This window comes from Micropterus salmoides, unplaced genomic scaffold (assembly GCF_014851395.1).
Source record: "Micropterus salmoides isolate LMB-PRFRI ecotype aquatic unplaced genomic scaffold, ASM1485139v1 Ms_hic_scaffold_16, whole genome shotgun sequence".
Taxonomy (NCBI): domain Eukaryota; kingdom Metazoa; phylum Chordata; class Actinopteri; order Centrarchiformes; family Centrarchidae; genus Micropterus; species Micropterus salmoides.
In genome coordinates, this window is record NW_024040707.1 from 14,013,022 (window position 1) to 14,031,907 (window position 18,886).

At 42.9% G+C, this 18,886-nt stretch overlaps 1 protein-coding gene across 14 annotated transcripts in view; it reads right to left on the reverse strand.

Moving 5' to 3' along the window:
• LOC119905361 (membrane-associated guanylate kinase, WW and PDZ domain-containing protein 1-like) overlaps nucleotides 1-18,886 on the reverse strand; it is a 103,979-nt gene that overhangs the window by 10,851 nt on the left and 74,242 nt on the right. For 12 of the 14 annotated variants that reach the window (XM_038722320.1, XM_038722310.1, XM_038722308.1 and 9 more), the window contains 9 exons: nucleotides 18,732-18,789; nucleotides 18,403-18,512; nucleotides 16,715-16,837; nucleotides 15,991-16,176; nucleotides 14,566-15,177; nucleotides 6,813-6,847; nucleotides 3,836-4,091; nucleotides 1,096-1,187; nucleotides 23-218 (listed from right to left, as the gene is read on the reverse strand). In XM_038722320.1, the coding sequence (XP_038578248.1) occupies nucleotides 23-218; nucleotides 1,096-1,187; nucleotides 3,836-4,091; nucleotides 6,813-6,847; nucleotides 14,566-15,177; nucleotides 15,991-16,176; nucleotides 16,715-16,837; nucleotides 18,403-18,512; nucleotides 18,732-18,789 (1,668 nt within the window). The remainder of the gene's footprint in view (nucleotides 1-22; nucleotides 219-1,095; nucleotides 1,188-3,835; nucleotides 4,092-6,812; nucleotides 6,848-14,565; nucleotides 15,178-15,990; nucleotides 16,177-16,714; nucleotides 16,838-18,402; nucleotides 18,513-18,731; nucleotides 18,790-18,886) is intronic. The other 2 variants (XM_038722309.1, XM_038722315.1) reach the window with 1 other exon arrangement.

An 18,886-nucleotide genomic window follows, 5' to 3' on the forward strand; every position in this document is an offset into this window, starting at 1 on the left:
TTTTATGTAAAACTCTCATCACCTGGATATCCGGGGGTCTTGCGTCTGACTGTGAGGTTGACATGGCCCTGTTTGGCGGCCTGCTGCATCAGCTGCACCACCAGCTGGTGAGACTTGCCCACCACCGCCGTGCCGTCCACACAGATGAGCTCATCACCCGACCGCAGGCGCCCATCCTCATCTGCTGCCCCGTACTTTACTATGTGCCCTATGTAGATCTGGAAAAGGCAAGCACACAATGTATAATGTAACGTATTACTGACGTTAAATCACACTGTATTCATCGTGTCGCCTATCAACAGTGACATGAATACAGTAGCCTTATTTATTATGTACAGTACTATGGCTAATTGAGTCATTAAACTGTAGTAAATTAAAACACCAGCCAAGAGAGAGCGCAATGACTCATTGTGACTTATCTCCTTCTGATTTTAAATCAATCTTTTATACAGCAGAGTTTTGAAGTCTATTGTTGCATTACTTTGAAGGTATTTGTGGCTGGCGTTCAGAGAAACCAAGAAGGCCAATGCAGCCTATTGAGGCCACGGAGATGCTTGTGTGCTTTAGGCTTTGTGTGGGAGTATAAACACAGCTCTGACAGAAACAAGCGCACAACTACCACCCAACATTTTTGGCACAAACAACAAGCACTAACTCCAGTGGGGTAGACCTTAAGTCTGCTGCCATTTTATTTCCCTCTATTCCTCAATATCTGCCTTCCACTCTCCCTCTTACTCCTTCCTTTTAAGACAAATATATGGCACACAACCAGAGGGATTGTGGGTAAGGCCTTTACTTCTCTTAACAAGCTGTCTATGTGATCCTCAAGGGAGCAGCAGCACCAGTTAGAGAGTGATGTGTTAGGACTTTCTGCTGCTCTGGTTTAAAGGCAGACTAGACAGTAAAGCAGGAGCAAATAAAAAGACAGAACAGAGAACCTCATGTAGACATGGGAAGCATACTAAGAAAAAGGACAAAGCATTCAGAGAGATAAAATGATCATCAATAGTAAGGATGGGGTGTATGAGTGTAAGTCTTTTAATTCATCAGCTGTTTTGATATACTCTTGGGATTCACAGGTGGAGGGATACTTACAGGCTCACCAGGCTCATTTCCTCCCAGGATACGGAAGCCGAAGCCTGTATCCTTCCGCCAAAGGAAAATGTCTTGCTCCTGGCAATCTGGCACTGAAATAGTGAGAAACAGTGAGAGGACTCCATGGTGGTTGACCATCAAATCCGCGAAAGACCCACAGGCTCTGCTCAGCGATGACCGATTAAAATCTATGTACAGGCCCATCACTGAAAGCTTGTTGCTCTAATCAACAAGTTATGTCTCCCAGTTTGTCCAATTATGGCAAATCCACGCCCAGCTGTGTAATCGCTGCTCAGTAAGGTGTTTGTTTTTCTTTTAGCGTCAGAATGAGAGCAGGCATGATTGGCAACTGCTCCTTCCCTCCCCTCGCCCATGCCTCGTTGAGCAGACTGGCTCCTTGTTCACATACGTTAGACGACAAACTCGACTGCAAAGTCTCATGCTGTGACCTCATTGTACTTGCAGACCTGCTGTCTGAAAAGTTACTCAATGGTGGTCCTATTATTAGCCCCTATTTATAACTGAAACTTTCTTACACATGTGGATTTGTAGCCTCACTTGCGCCTATTTCTCTCCTGCAGTCCATTGCACGCACGCACTTTTGCATATCACCATGGACAGAGCAGACTGCAGAGGAGGACACAGGCAACATGGTGTCAGTCTGTTCAACCCACAGGGCCAGTCCGCACAGGAGGCACAGGCCATTCCTCCTGCTGTCTAAAACTGCTGCCACGCAAGGCCAGTAGTGAACCCATTAGCTTCAGCTCTCAGGTTCCCTCCAAACAATGTGCTTGGTGTGAATTAAACTTGCTTGCCTTGTAATTAACACTTTGCTTAAGCTCAACGTAAACTAACAGAAAGTACGGCTGTGTGTCACATCAAGCGACAGGTGACATGAAGCTTTGATTGGAGCAAAATTCCCAAAAGCTCACATTTCAGTCACACTGCCACTGAAGTATTACCCTTGTGGTGCACTCAGTGGATGCGTGAAATCATCTACTCACAAATTCAAGAGTGAGCACTTGCATGTGGCAGCATGCACATGAATACATTTGAAAATACAGAGAATCTGGGCCTTTTTGTCATTCTTTGTCTCCTTCTCTCTTGTTTCATTGTGTCTCCCCTTCCTCCCCTGCTGACTTAAAAAAGGGGCTGCAGCTCCTTCAGGGGTTATCAAACAGATATACCAATCAGCTGCAGCTTAAAGCAGCCCTCTCCGGGCCCAGTTAATATTTAATCAGCAGCAGTCCTAGATTCTACAGGCAGCCATGATTATTAACCAACACTGCAATACACGTCTGCCCTGTCATAGACATCACTCCTCTATAATCACAAAGCAACCTTTTGAGTATTGAGTATATTTCACAGCATATACAGACCTAGTCTCCCTTTTAAATATCACCACCAGTACAAGTACAGGAGGTCTGAAAGATGTAATTCAGCCAGAACAGTTGAGTGAACCTATTATTTCCGAGGAATCTTCCCCCTTTCTCACAGTTTCTTATATTAGAAACAGAAACTAAATGGTTTGACACCCTTACAGTGTTTCCCCATGAATAATGCAAGAATAGGCCATGACTGCAAATGATACTGAGGAGTCTCACCGAGAGGCTGCCTACTCTCTGGTGTTCCAGTTTTTGGATTTTGGATCCTCTGTTTTTCCAGTGACTAAACAGGGCGCGAGACAAGCTGTTTTAGCTTCTGATAATGTGAGTGTGGTCAGTTTTTAAATGTGGTTTAAAAGGTGAAGTGTGCCACACCATTGCTGGCATTAAAAGACCCAGAAAGACAGATATGTGTCCTGTGGTGATCATACTGTGTTCTCAGCTGTGATTCTTGTACTCTTTTGCACAATTGGAAGAAATACATTTGCTAATGCACTATAAGCAAAGCATGCAGAGATGTTTCCAAGGCGTGTTTTCACTTCTAACTCAGCGGAGATCATTTTTAAAAGCTCCACCCATCAGTTATCTGTTGAATCATATTTTTCCTCCATTTGACCTCCATGTTTAATCCCAAAATCATACAGAAGGCCTTTTGATTAACACTGAACTCAAAGTAATTTAGAAAAATGCTTGATAGAAAAGCAGAAGAAATAATAAAATAATATGAAATAAAAATAAAAGTACACATGGCAAAGACCAGGAAAAGATTTTATTAAGGAATAATATAAGGGTTAGGCTTTCTACAAATTTCATGGCTGTCTGTGAAATATGAAGTTACAGTCAGGTTAGTTTAGCTTAGCATAAAGACTAGAAACAGCTAGCCTGGCTCTGTCAGAAGATAACAAAACCCACCCACCAGCACTTCTAAAGCAAGAAAGTCTGCACATGACCCCCCGCAAAATGGCAGATGCTGTTTTAACGGTTACTGTCTGAAATAAACATACGAGATGTGTTAATTAGTGAGCTTGAGAGGTTAGGCGGACTTTGTTACTTTGGATAGAGCCAGGCTAGCTGTTTCCTTCAGTTTTCAGTCTTTATGCAGGACTAAACTAATCAGCAGCTGGCTGTAGCTTCATATTTACCATACAAACATTAACAGTGGTATCAATGACCTCATATAACTCCTTTTAAATCATTACATAAAAGCCAAATGTGTGATAATAGCCCCAGATCATTTGCCATTCATCCTTATAAGAGATTAAAATGTCTATAATATCACTAGAGGATAAACATTGCCCATTTAAACTTTCAAATCCTAAAATAAGTTAATAAGAGAAGAAGTGAATTCTACTCACGTCGGCTCTCATACATGCTCCTCGACTGTGCCCATATCTTAAAGGGGTCTGGCTTCTTCTGGAGGGTGAGGTTGCCATCTGCGGGGTCCTGAGGGGGCAGGCCCGGCAGAGGCTGGGTGGGAGCAGCAGGAGTGGGAACCACAGCCTCACTGGGCATGACAGAGGGTGGGTGGCTGGGAGAATCGGTGTGGGTGCTGCGATGGCTGCACACACTGTGCTGTGAGCTACTCTGGCTGTCTTTCCGCTCTAACTGGTGCTGGATGGACAGAAAGCAGAGAGTGAGGTGTGTGTGTGTGTGTGTGTGTGTGTGTGTGTGTAAGGAAATGGGGGTGGATATAAGCAGAGGATGGAGGTAGAGGGCAGAGAGAGGAGGAAAAAAAGTGAGAGTGATAAGTGAGTCAGTGATAAGGGCGAGATACAGAGGAAAAGAGATGTGTGAGAAAGTGTTGATGGAGGACAAAGAGAAAAAGTGTCCAAGGTCATCTTTTTTAAACATTGCAGCAGAACATCTCTCAATAAAAATGCCTGCTGGAGTGTGAGGAAAAATTACTAGGTTTCCATGGTTGCGAGACAAAGACAGATTGAAATGTGAGGGAATTTTAATGAATGAACAAAGAATATTGGCTTTTATGAATCCCACGGTTCTGTGTTAGTGCAGAAGGTCCTATGCGTGGAAACCTATGCACAGAATCAAGGTTAGTCCCAACTGAAACCTTTCAAATCTGGCATGAAAGCAAACTGACTTAACAACAGAGAAGAATCCTGATGGGTTGGAGAGAAGTTTGTGAGTGTGTCATTGCTACTCAGTTAAATTCAGTTAAATTAATTGGCACAATAAAGACACTTAAAATATTCAGTGTTAATTTTGCGTATTAGCAGATGGACTTTGGCTCTGCGTCAAAAATCGTAGCCTACTCCATCATTTGAATGAGCAATTCAAAGTGACATCATCCGGCAAAACGCTGTAGTGGCCAATCAAATCCTGGTAGATTCCTTTGTAATGTGAACACCACATTTCTACTGTTTACCTTATAATGGTCCCAACGAAAGATATAATAACTGCTGCCGTGTTAACTTTCCAGAGTTGTAAAATCCTGTTACAGAATACTTTTGCCGCTTCAAATTTCAATGTCGTTTCATCGTTTTTCATTGTGTCAGCGATGCCTGAAGCAACACATCCACACCAACAAAGCCCCTTGGGTTGTTTTAACACAGGGCTGTTTTTGGTCTGAACACCCGCTTAGACAATATAATTTTTCACAGCCTGTTATCGTGCTGCTAGGCGCCTTATGTTTTTTTCTGTAATCTCTGTGTTCTGATTCTGCAACCAGAGAATGTCCATATTATAACGTTATTATTTGCGGATGCAATACGCAAAACAGCTTTATGAAGAACAAGCCTTACTGAGAAAATGCAATTACTGACTGTGAAAAGGAGCAAATATGACAACTAAATCATTTTTTTATCTGATGTAAATAATGTTCATGAAAAGGTAGAGAAGTCATTGCACAGTCTTGCAGTCTCACCACACTGCACGAGATGAAGGGTCAAAGATTCCAGTTATGCTTCTTAATGAGGCAATAGCCGGGCAAAATTTACTTCTCATTTGATCACAGAGACTTGCTTAATGGGTTGGGACAGCACAGTCTCCTGCAAATTGGGAGTTTACTGTGAGCATTTTTAGACTCTGAACTGGAGGCAAAATGGTTGTTCTGGGCTGACACAAAGTCGCATGCAGCGTGACATTTCACTGACATAACACAGAGGGGGGAAAACTGGCTTTTCCTCACTGGAAAGCTAATCCAAAGTGACACTCAGGCAGGGCGACTATTGGTCCTGGTCAACCCCCTTACAGCGCCCACCCCTCCTCCATCCGCTGTGCAATGTGACCTGAGTAGGTAACACCCACAGCCCTGATTGATACCATTTCAAACAAATCCTAATTCTAATATCCAGCCATCTGAAGGGAGGTATTTTGGTGCTGATCAATAGGAACGGGACACGTTTTTTCTTCCACTCAAGTGGTGGGAATTGAACCTATCACTGTCCTTGGATGAGCCTGTCCAGAGGAAATGTCCTTCTACTATAAGTCAGAAGCTCTCCAGGGGTGAATTAGGGTGACAGTAATTTAAAGCTGCACTGGCGTCTCTTCTGAGTTGTATTGATTTTTTATTTTTTTTTACCAGGTTGAGATGAATCGTAAAAATGAGGAGGCGTTAAAACTCCTGAATAACTGCAATGTCCCTCAAGAGACCCTTGGCTGCTCACGGAACTGGTCTTTCTGCCTCTTTCAACCCTCTTCCCCCCGTCCTCTTATCCTCCACAACTACGAGTTACACTGCAATCTGTTGCAATCTCTTCTCTAGCTTCCCCGATCTCCCCTTGCTTTGCTTCCAACTCACTCTGTCGTCATTGCCCCCTTCTCCCTGTCTGTTAGCCTCAGTGCATCCTCTGTATATGTGGGCTACTTAGACTGTGGGCTATCATCGTGATTCACTGTTATGGGACAAACCCATCCTCACACTGGTCTTCCCTTCCTTCATCCACATCCCTTTTCCCCCCTATCTTTGCTCCATGCCTCTCTCCCATCTTCCCTCAGCTGTGGCTGTCTGCCCTCCCCAACAGCTGGTCACTGTTACACTGCTCTGCCTAGGCTATGCTTAATCAGTCACAGGACGGCAGCGTGGCAGGAGTGGAGGGATGTAGAGAAAGCGAGAGAGGATGTGAAACAAAGAGACATGACAACACAGAGGCAAAAAAAAGCAAGAGGAGGAAAACAACAAAAGAAGCTAAAGTCAAAGTGGCAGACTGAGAAAGAAGTAAAGAAGAAAGAAGATTTATGAAGCTCTGGATGCAGAACAGTAAAGCAAGAGTTAGATATCATATCTCTGTGTCTTTTGGTCTTTAAATAGCGTTCCTTTCACGCAGTGGAGCTGACATGCACACACACAAAAGAGCTGAAGATCACAGTACTCACCACCAGCTTTGGACTCCTCTTGGCTGGCACCACTCCTGCAAAACATCGGCAGAGAGACAGAGAGAGCATCAATGACCTGCGGTGCTCTTCACTTGTCCCCTCTGAACTAAAAACTCCCCAGGACGAACTGATGGACCCTGGTTCCTGATGCAGAGCGCAACTGGCCCAGCTTGCTCTCTCTCCTCCTCCTCCTCCTCCTCCTCCTCCTCCTCCTCCTCCTCCTCTCTGTTGCTTTCTCTCTCTGAGCAACACGCTGCGCTAGGCTGCTCGCGATTCTAAGTGATCTCCTCCCCCTGTGCTGTACCACGCTCCACTCAGTGCTCTCACCCGTGCTATTAGAAGAGCAGCAAATGATCTATCTGCATTAGACAGGTTGACTTATGCTGCAGCAGCCCTGGACTGCTGGTCCAAGCCACAGGTACAAGCATCCACAGACCCCCCCCCCACCCCAGCTCCCCTTCCAGTCTGCTTGCCTGCTGTCTCCAACACGAGCTCTCCAGCAGAATCTCAACTATTAACCACTGATAAGGAGTTGAGCAGCTTGAGCATCATATCAAAGGAAGTCCTTAGCTTCTGCCTTACTATGCACATCTTCTGACCAACTACCGAGCTGCTTCCTCTCCTCTCCACTCCTCTGCTTAGCTCAAGGCTTACATTGAGAAGCTGATCTTATCTTTGCCTTTTTTTCTCCCTTGTTCCCTCCCCCTCCTCTTCTTCCATGCACCATGGCTTGTTCTCCCGCTATCTGTCTCTATCTCTCTCTCTCCCTCTGATACACTAGTTAACATACTGTTGAGAGTCACCAAGATCAATCTCATTTGTGCTAATGAAATATTAATACTTGGAGCCATTTGTCTGGGGAGAGGATTCACAGCACACCAGTGTAGGGAATAATCTACATTCCTACTTAACTGCTTTATTCTCACATCCCAACAATTCATTCATCAAGTAGGCTCCTCTACCTCAAACATATTAACATAACCCTGCTCAGAAACCACCTGACAATTTAACCAACACACCCAAGAGTATGCACCGCTTTTCAAGAAAACTCCTCTCCCTTCCTGAAGCTCCTTCTCCTACTACAGCACAGTATGTTGAGACAGAAATAGACAAATGAATGCATGAACGACATGAGGCAGGATTGGGACAAAGAGTCGCTGTTGCTAAGGCAATCAAGTACAGTAGTTCGGTATACAGTGACAGCAGGTCTGCTTTGTTAAATATGAGCAGCAGCAGCACACCACATTTACATTAATGCTAGACCTTTCATCTTTTACTATTTTTGCTAGAGAGACCTATGAAAATGTTCTTTCCTAAAACGTTTGCTACCAAGCATGCACAGAGAAAAGCCTAGCGGAAGTATTAATGGAACCAGTGACATTAATACATGCAACAACATGCAAGCATCCATCTTAGCCTCTTTCTGCTGCACTGGCAAAAAAATCATTAAATGTTAAAACTCTCTGTTGCTGCAAAGCCCCTCTCTCTACACGATTCATAATTTATCCTCCCTATTTCTCTCTCTCTCTCTCTCTCTCTCTCTCTCTCTCTCTCTCTGATTATGGGGTGCCAGTTACTGGAGCAAGTGGAACATCTCAGCTGCTGACGTGCTGATGAATGTTTTTGTGTGTGTGTCTGACCCAGGAAGGACACCCATCAGAAGGTCAGATGTCAACAATAAGTGTTTCCCATTACAACAGCAGGTTATATGACCCAGGTGCCCTAAATTACACAGTGTGTAAAACCTTTCACTTTGAAACAACCTCTGAAAATCTTTAAACTGGCAATGAGGTCAACATAATTAGCATCAAGCATATAGAAATTTAATTTAACTATGGCCATATGGTTAATACATTTGGGCATTGAACTGAAGGGGAATAAAGATTCAAGGAACTGACGTAGTTTGACCCCAACGCTACATTCACCCCCTGTTGTCCGTTAGAACAGCTGATTTACATTCTGCACTGTGTGTGGAGACATCTTCATGTGTGATGCGATCTTTAAATCTGCTGAACTTACTCTGGCATTGTGATGCTGGTGTGTGCCGTGTAATTCAGAGTTGAGCGAATCTGGATAACATTTATGAGTAGCTCAAGCTCGGTGAAAGAAATATGGGAATCGCATGTTCCTACACACATGCAACTGTGTGGAAGCCTCCATAAAGGCATGCATGCTATGCAGATATAATACCAGCACAGGCAGGTATAAGGTACATCGACGAGTATGCAGGCACGCACAGACGCACGTAGCATTTACATTATGCACCGGGCCCATAATCCTGATATTTTTTACTCTGCTGAAGCTGCTGAACAGTAAAGCTCTGCTCAATACCCCACAACAGAACGCTGCTCCATTTAAAAGACTCTGAATTGATCGCTAAGCTTGCAACAATGGCTCAAAAGGCCCAATGTTGTTATTAATGAGACAACCTTCTACCAGATTAAGATTGTGTACATTATAATTCAAATGAGAGGGGAAGTAAACAAATCGGAAGTGAAAGCGAGTGCTGTCAGTTGTTTGGTGACCTAAACTGGCTCTAAGCATCAATGTGGAATAAGCTGTTTTCTTTACAGTGAGGTACCGCGATAAAAACAAGCAGAATCACAAAGAAATAGGCTAGTGATGAAGTTACTGTGCAGCACTAACGTCTGCCTCAAAGACATCTTCATATTATCGATCAGCAATATGAGCATAGGTGTTTCTGCTGGATTGCTTGTAAAATGTGTGTGTAGTGGTGATAAAGGAGTGGGTCAGACTTCAGACATTTGTATATTTTGATTAGCCTTGAAAAAGTTCCTTGCCATCTGTCCCATCCCTAATGTGCTACCACTAAATCACATGTGCAAAAAACAGTTTTCAGGATCAGCAACAACAAAGCAAAAGTTCCGTAAAATGTGCTCCTGTATAGTTTGTGTTGTTGCAATTATTTGATCCTGTAGCAAAAGCACTGAATCTGCAGCACGGTGAGTGGCCCAGTGTTTCAATATGCTGTTACTGCTGTGGCCTTGGTTGGTCTGTGCAGAGCCCACACAGAGCGAGCGAATGGTCCTTCCTCCAGGATTTCTATATACATTGTTAGAGGGCGTACAACATGAGTAATGTTCTCTTTCGTTGAGCCAAACCTGTAAACATTTGTCCTTGCTCTACTTATAAGATTGTCCTATTATCCAGTATTCCCGTCTCTTCGTGGACTCTAAATTATATTATCTCGCTCTTCCTCATCGCCTGTTTTCATCCCATTTCATTCCTCTACCTTTGAGTCCTACATTTCTCTCTGTCTTTTCATTTTCTCTGTTCTTTCTCTCTGTCTCTCAGGGGACAAGAGCGCTGTGCACGATTGTCATGGCAACAAAGATGGGAAGACAAGATGGAGGAGTCTTAGCTGGCCTGGCCTCCTTTACAGGGGAAGATCCTGTGTGTGAAAACACCAGATGTTGTCTTTAAAATTTCATTTTATAGACTAGAAAAGCTTAAGATAAGAATAGATATTTCCAACAGGTAGATATTCACATATGCAATTGCTTAGCATGCATGTGCGATCTTGCTTCCTAACACATTTTTGTTCCACTGCAGGCAATGGTTAAGAAAGGCTAAGCAAAAAAAGTGTTATATATACTGTATATTTGCAAATCTCAGACTTGCTTGTAGACAAGTTTTTTTCTGTCACTACACTGTCCTTTAGCAGCTACTTCCTTCATTAGCAAAACAACCTATTCTACCGGTTGTCTTTTTCCATTGCACCAATTACGCGTTGCTGTTCTCCCCTCTTCCAGGTGTTTGACACCCACAGAACAGGCTAAAAAACACCGTGTTGGGCAAAATGCACTACAGCCTTCTTCAAATGCTCAGTGACAAAACTCATTTGAATCTTTACTTCTGTGGCTTCTGAACCAGCTGTGTATCAAGCTGAGATTAGCCACAAGCAAATTACTCTGACACTGTTCAGTTCAGAGCAATGCTGCCTCCTGGGATAAACTGTGGTGTAGTGTTACAAAATATGCTTTTCTCTCTTTGACATGCACATCTGATAACACAGACAACTCACTCTGAAACACTTAAGCTATGGTAGGTTCAGTTTTGCTTAACATTTTGTCAATGCTGTAAGGGTTTATATAGAATTTTAACACAGAATATTTTGCACAAAGGTTAACTTCTGTTAACCTTTAAAATCTTACAAAATTGGAATCTATTAATTGCTGTGGGAAACATAAAATAGCTTTTACGTTTGACAGAAAACAATCTCCGTGTGGTGTTATGTTTGTTTGACCTTGTGCTTTCTGCCTTCTCTTAAAAACTAACTCTGCTGACTGAGTCAGACATCGCAGATTGATGAGTCACAGATGAACAGATTAAGGCTTCTTCTCCTCCAGGTGAAGCCCACCTTGTTCCTCCTCCTCCCCCTCTCCTCCGCCTGTACTTCTCTAAACCAATCCCCTCGCTGAACTTCCAGCACTGTTCAGCAAATCTCACACTCGCTCCTCTAATCCTCCACCTCCACTTTCACAAAACATGATCCCTGGCCCTACTATTTCTCATCCTCTACTCTCTCTTTTTATCTGCCTTACCTCGCTCCTCTTCACTTCCATAATTGTTGTTTGTGAACGATCATACACTAGCTGCTAGCGATCACTTGAAAGGTCACCGCATCATTCTCAGACAGAAAGCCGAGCCCATATCTCAGTTCCGAGAACCATTATTATCGAGTACAGCTGCAAGTCATGATTATTTTTATTGTTGATTAATCTCTGATGTATATTTTGGATTCATCAAGTAAGTTGTTTAGTCTAGAAAATGTCAGAAAAGATATTCAATTCAGAAGCAAATGCTCACATTTAAGAGGCTAGAACCAGTGAGTGTTTGGCATATTTGTTTTTAATTCATTTTTTTTGTTGATTGACTAAAGGTGCCTTAACAAACAAGATCAGGTATTTTTATTGCACATCACAGTCTGCGATGCGAGGTGGCTCTTATAAAGTCTCGTTCATAATCTGTGTCAGACTGTGATAGGGGTTTGAGGCACATCTGTGTCAGATTGTGTGGTGAATTTAGCCAACAAAGCTAGACAGTAACCATGGCAAGTCTGAATGTGTTGTCTAGTAGGTTTGCCAACATTAACTTGAGATTTATAGCTAGGGGTGAGTGACCGAGTAACATTAGGTAAGTTTCCTAACATAAAATAACAACTGGTGGAGAGCGGCTCCGGTGTTGTGCCAGAGCCAGGCGAGCGGGCAACATAACCAGCCTCTATGGACATAACGTTAGCCAATGGCAGTGGCAAAGAGACAGAAGAGGAAGTTGATTGAGGAAGCTAAGAAGAGAAAAAGAGAATGACCAAGCAAGAGGCTCACGCTGGCAGGCGCTTCATGAAATAAAAGGCTACAAGACAGACGTCGAGCCAAGTAATATTAGCTGGTTTGCTGTCTTGTGTTGTCGCACTTGCTTAATATTTGGCTGTGTTCAAAAAGTTGTCGACTTGCTAGTTTTTGATCATAAGTGATAGTTATTCTCTTTTTAGCTTCCTCCATCAACGCCATAACAAATGCACATGTACAGCTGTGTTTATTTGTGACAGCGGTAGGAGACTGACACAGCAGGGGTACCAAATTGCACAAAACAAATCTTACATAAAGTTGATTCAAAAAAAGTATAAGAGTAGAGGCGCTTCATCCATCTTTATTTAGCGCCACAATGTTTTCTCACAAACTTGTTTTGATTTGTATGTGCACACTTTTCTCCCCTGAATATTACCGTAAAATTAGGGTTATGAAATGTCGCGTCACACAGTGTATTCTGGGTCATTTTCAGATTTTTGGGTTTGTAGACGTGGCTCGTAGCAACAGTCACATTGTGAGACTTCGGTTCTTTATTTGTGACGCTGTCAGAATTTTGCCAAATCGGCTGTCGTTAAACAAGTCTCACAGTGAGATCTAGGACGGCGTTATGGACTAACAACCAAAGATTTTACCACATTTCTTTCACAATTGTTGTCTTTTGCCTCAGAATCGCAAAGTGTGAATGGGCCTTAAAGGAATTGATCAACTTAACGTTTCAGTAAAATTATCGAGCAATTTAAATTTAGACCCATTTCTGCGTCAGCATCCTTTATGCCAGATACACATCTAAGGGCTGGGAATCAAACCGCAATACTGTGTGGCAACTATCACAGAAAGCCTACATGGAATTCTTGTTCAGAGTACGCTCCTTGTACTGTTCTTTGATCAGACAGATTCTGATTTAAAGTATAATTTGGCCATTTTTAAACTGTATTTTATTTCGGCAAAATTGTTGTACAGCTGCTTGTGTTTAGATGGCATGTAACATTTGAGACATTTGGCTCCTTTAGTAAAATAAAAGAAGGGTTTTGTTTCGTATTGCATGTATTTCAAATAAACAGGGTCTAACCACTGAGATAGAAGCCTAATCCATCTAAATACTGACCACCTGGCTGTCTGTGTGTAGTTTCTGTCCCTCATCACCTGGCCACTCACCTGAACTCATAATAATGACAGGCTGGTGTCAAAGTGAACAAAGATGATCTACGCTGCTGTCAGTCGGCCTGCCTTCCCCCGGTGACTTTCTGTAGCCTCCTTACCAACTTATCCTGTCCTTTATTTCCTCTCTGTCTCGCTCTTGCTCTCTTTGTACCCCTCCCTCTAAGCTCTGGTAGCAGAAATGCTGCCCTGCATCTGTCTCATTTTCTCTCTCACACATACAAACTCTCAGACACACTCACACAGGCCCATAATGATGCTGACATTTAACACAATGCAGCAGCGTTATTCCAGCAGCAGTGCACAAGGTCAACTCATTAGAGGGCATAATTGATGTGGGGTACATATTCCAGCCTAACGGCATGGGCGGCAATTTAACAACAATAAGGAGTGGACACAAACGAGGGATATCATTTTGTATCTGCATGGATACTTTACACTGTGGCAACAAACAATTTCTTTTGTTTTGGCATTTCAATGAGAAAAACATTTATCTCTGGGTCATTCCAGGTCAAACGTGTAGTGTGTAGGAACATGAAGGTAGCGGTGAACAGGCAAGACAAGACGTAGCATTCACCATTAAAAATCCACATTAATGATGCATGACTACATTAGCAAACCTAAAAACAAGAGTATAAGCCAAAAGAATACTCAATTTTCTAATCAAAGGCAATGAAAAATTCTTTCATTTTCCATTGCCATGAACACAGGCTCTAATATCCTCACACTTATTCATTCCAGGTACAGTTTTTTCAAAATAAAACACGTCCAGGGCAGAAAATAAATGTACACACCCTTCACAATACCTAATTATCATACAGGCAACACAAGACGAAAGCAAACGTGAAGACTGACAAAAAGTCTCTGAGGTCCAATTCTGCGGCATCCGCATTCATAACACACATACGAGTCCCTGACCTAATGTGCTCCTCCTCCCCTCCCCTCTCATTCATCCATCTCGCCTCTTTACCCAGCCTCCCACTCCTTCCCACACTCATCTGCTCGACTGCCATGCTAACTCAGCCCATCGTCTCTTTGCCTCTCCTCGTTTCATCCCATCCAGTGCGAGCATTTTCAACCTGCCACCCACTCTCTTCCTCACTTTTCTCTCCTGCTTTCTCATTATGTCATTTTTCTATGCCAACTATTCAAGTTGTTGTCTGGTCAACCAACATAATTTTTTCACATGTCAAAACTTCAGTTCCTGCATCTATGTATTCACCCTTGCTGACAAATATTTGACATCAAGCTCTAATACATACCTCTTTGCACCAGCATGGTGACCTCACTGCCTCTGGGACATTTGCTCAGCAGGTCCACCACCTGATTGTGGCTCATATTCTGGACATTTCTCTTGTTAACTTCCATCAGAATATCCCCTTCCTTTAGGCCACGGCAGCGTGGATAGTCCACTATCTGCTTGACTCTCTGCCCACCTCCCGTCAGGCTGTCGGCAATGGTGAAGCCGAATCCTTTGTCGCCCTTTTCCATGTGGATGGTGATCAGCTCGGGCTGGGTGGCTATGGACGAGGCCAGAGTGACCACATCGCTGGAGTAGCCGTGCGAGCCGTTAGACGCCACCTCAGCTGAGGGGCTGTGCGGCCGTGGCTCCCTCATGCCGTTAACCGGTCCGGCCTGGTTGGAAGGCGAGTCAAACGTCTCCTGTCCGTTGACAATGATAGGCTCCTTGTCCAAGATAGCCACTGAGGTCACCAGGCTGGTGTTGGGGTCATCGGGGTCAAAGGGCAGTGGGTAGCCACGGCATAAGGCCAGGTCCACCATGGAACCAATGGGGATGGATTGGAAGATCTTCACCACCTGAGCGTGTGTGTAGCCCAGCACAATCGTGTCATTCACACTGACTATCACGTCACCTGCACAAAGGAAAATTATACTGTTAGTAATGCCATCATGTACACTATAAACAGCTATTTACTGGGGTATAAAGTTAAAATATCAAGTCAAATGATTGTTTTTTTTATTTTTTTTTAAAACACCGTTGGTGTTATTTAGTATCATTCCCCAGTCGTGTGAAATTTCTTTATTCAATTTAATAAAGCAATAACACTAAAGTGCCTGTAAAAGGTAACCTAACATGGGTGTACTGTGCCTCAAACCCAGTGTAGCTCCCTCTGGAGCCACAAAAGCATTTACAACTGTTTTCTTTTTACATAATGCAGTGGTACTCCCCAAGACCTGTAAAAAGACTTTGTAAAATGTGTAAAATTCGAGTTCCCCTTTAAATCGGCATCACCTGTGACATAACATAGTATATGAAGTATATAGTCATATGAAGAATTTGTGAAATCATATTACCTGGATAGAGACATTTCTATGCACAGTATCATGTAATGAACTGGAGTGTTAAAACAGTAACTCAAAAGTTTTTGCGCCACAATGTTGTTATTCCCATAAGCAAGGTCTGTAGAGTTTCAGACTTATGTAAAGTAGACAAAGGGCTTTTAAAAAATCCAGAGAGCCATTAAGCAATACAGCTGTATTCATGGTGGGACAACCCCAAGGCCTCACGAACTTTGCTATGAAAAGTCTGTGAGTGCATAAGAAGGACCACTGGAACTGGGACCGTAAGTAGTATAGAAAATGGATGGCTGTAGTGGAGGAACACTACCATGTGGTGTTGTTGAATGAAAACAGTGCCACCTGTGGATGGTGGTTATGTACTGCACCTGTCTCCATCTTGCCATCCACGGCTGCAGGTCCGTCCAGCACCAGACTTTTGATCTGCAGAAACTCATCTGGCTCGTCGCCTCCAACCACAGTGAAGCCGAAGCCACGGCGACTCTTCTTCAGCTTTGTGTTGATGAAAGTTCCTTTCAACTCTGCTGGGTTTCTTGTGAAGAAAGGCTTCCCTCCTGCAGAGCACCAGAGAAACAACTCTCAGCTGTGTGTCCATCCACACATAATACTTTCAGTATTGCTGAATAATGTTTTGTAGATAAAGTGGTAATTTTCTCTTTCAGATCTAGATTTGCAAGAGGGTTAGAACTTAACCATTAACACCGGCTGTGATAAGCTATGAAACTGATGATTGATTTGTCTGGTTATTAGAAGTGTTGTTGCATGGGCAGCTTGGACAGTTTGCCATTTGTCTAACATTTGGTCTGCATGCATTCGCTCGTCACTTCCACATACAATAATTTCCAAAAGTGTTGGCAGTGTCCTTTTCAAAAGTCACTTTAAAACAAATCAAATCAGCAGAAATTCAATGTTTTCTGTCCAGAAAATGGAGAAAATTTTTTCACAATTTTCAGTGCAGATGTAGTAAACAAAATGTCCACATTGCTTCTGTTACTTTCATTGTTTCATCTGAACTACATGATCTATCTCTGGGCCACTGTCAAGAGCACATGATAGAAAAATCTACAGTGTTTATTCAACATATAGATTTACGTTTGGCTCCTGCAGGGCCGGGAGGTAGAGATGGTGGGACCTGCGGGTCCCGGTAGGTCTCCAGGTGGTTTGGAGCGTAGTTTGCTAATGGGGCCGCTGCTGAAGAATGCTCCTCTATCCACTCTGTACACAATCACACACACATTAATAATAAACACACACTCAACATAAAGGTGTATTTACATGTGGCACACATATAACACTTAACAGCGACAAACGTATAGACACACAGAGCTTTTAGCACATACTGTAGATACTTGCCATCTGATTTATTTTCGCGCCTCATCTACATAATTTACATGAGCTTCTACTAGTATTATTTGTCGAATATAAGATACTTTTGTGTTGTCATGTAAAATAAATATTTTCAATCTCAGCAATGACAATGTAGCAATGTATATGTTATTTGCAAAACGGTTTACATTTTTTGACATTCCAGGCTGAAGTGATGCCCCCCTCCCCTCCCAGACAAAACAACTGTGCCTGTATGTCCAGAGGTTTTCGAACCGGGGCAAACATCTGCATCTGAATGGATAGAGGAGTGTCTGTTCCACCAACATAAGAACCAAATATTTGATGGGAAAATCAGTACTGTTAAAAAACACAGATAATACAACATAAAAAAAGTTAATATTAAAGGAAGTTGTCTTACTTCTATTTAGGGAGATAATCATGCTCTAAGTCCTGTTAATTTGAAGCCTTTGGTGGACGTAAACAGGAAGTATAATGTTGCAGAGAATTCAGTCAATTAGCTGTGGGCTACAATTTGAGCCACATTTTTTGTAACCTATATTTGTATCTTATACAACATATTTCTAAATTTGGCGAATTGGCATCATTAAAAGTATGCCGTATTAGCAGTTCCTGTTTGTAATAGATGTACTGTACATATAACTATCACTGGATTGCTTTGATACTGAAGAAACCTTAAAAAAGTCATAATTCGCAGGCAAGTTCTGGAGTTATAAGGAGTGTCTTTTTTTCCCTATGATTTCCAATAAGATTTATGGACATGTATTCGCAATGGACATAGGGATAATGCTATCCCTGGAAATTGTAAGTTGCACTGAATCTAAAAATGTCTCTATGCAAACTGCAGCAATTGGGCACTAAAGGTATATAAAGTACCTTAATTACCTCCATGAGCTGCATGTCACACTCCTGACCACATTGATGAACGTGCCAAATCAACTGGCCAAACTTTCAGAACCCCAGCATGCACCGGTCCCTTTCACCTCACATATTTTTGCCTCACGTCCCCCACTGTCTTCTTTAACCCTCCCGCGCCCCCCCTGGGGAGGCATTCCTCACAGTTTGAAAACCTCTGGGCAAAAGTTAACATCTCTTCCACGCCTTTTCATGGCAAAGCAAATTGAACGATACAAAATGATGCACAGCATTTATGATTTTAAATCACACAAATTAAAACCTAAACACCAAAGACGACACCCAGGGCTTGGGCCAGCTCCATTTCAGTAAAACTGATATGAGAATCAGAATTTGCATTCAGTGAACAACAATGTTTTTTTTCTCCATCATATCTTGACAAGGAAATTTAAATCAAGTCACAGAAGAGAGAACAGCGGTCTGGCCCAAACCCGGGAGAGCACTGGACGAACTGGAAGGACACGACACTCACAGACATGAAGAAAGAAAGAAATGGTGCCGTGCCAGGGCAGGAAACGAACCTCGAATATACCGCTCACCTTCTGGAGGCTGCGGCTGTTGCTGCTCCAGGATTTTGCGACGCCGCGCCTCCACGACTGGGTTCTCATACTGGGTCTTCCTGTTTATATGACTGAGTCAGAGGGAGAGGAAACAAGATAATAAGGGTAAAGATTGTTTGGAAAACAGAAGAAATGACAGTTACAGTATATAAAAGCTCATCAAATGTGCTCTTATCAGTGTGAAGGGCAGACTCACTGAAGTAGAGAAAAGATTTGTAAGAGGGTCTTTAATGTGGACACACTGCCCTGTTTTTCTTTGAGGTTAGGTGTCAACAAGGTCATTAACTTACTCTACATAGTACACCCCATACACTGGGTCTTCTATCCTTTCCCATCCTGGAGGCAGCTCTAAAATACAGAAGGCACACAACATTAAACATAGAAAAACAACACTTTCACCGAGCTGAGTGCTTGGGTTGACTACCAAACATTCAGTGTAGCAAAC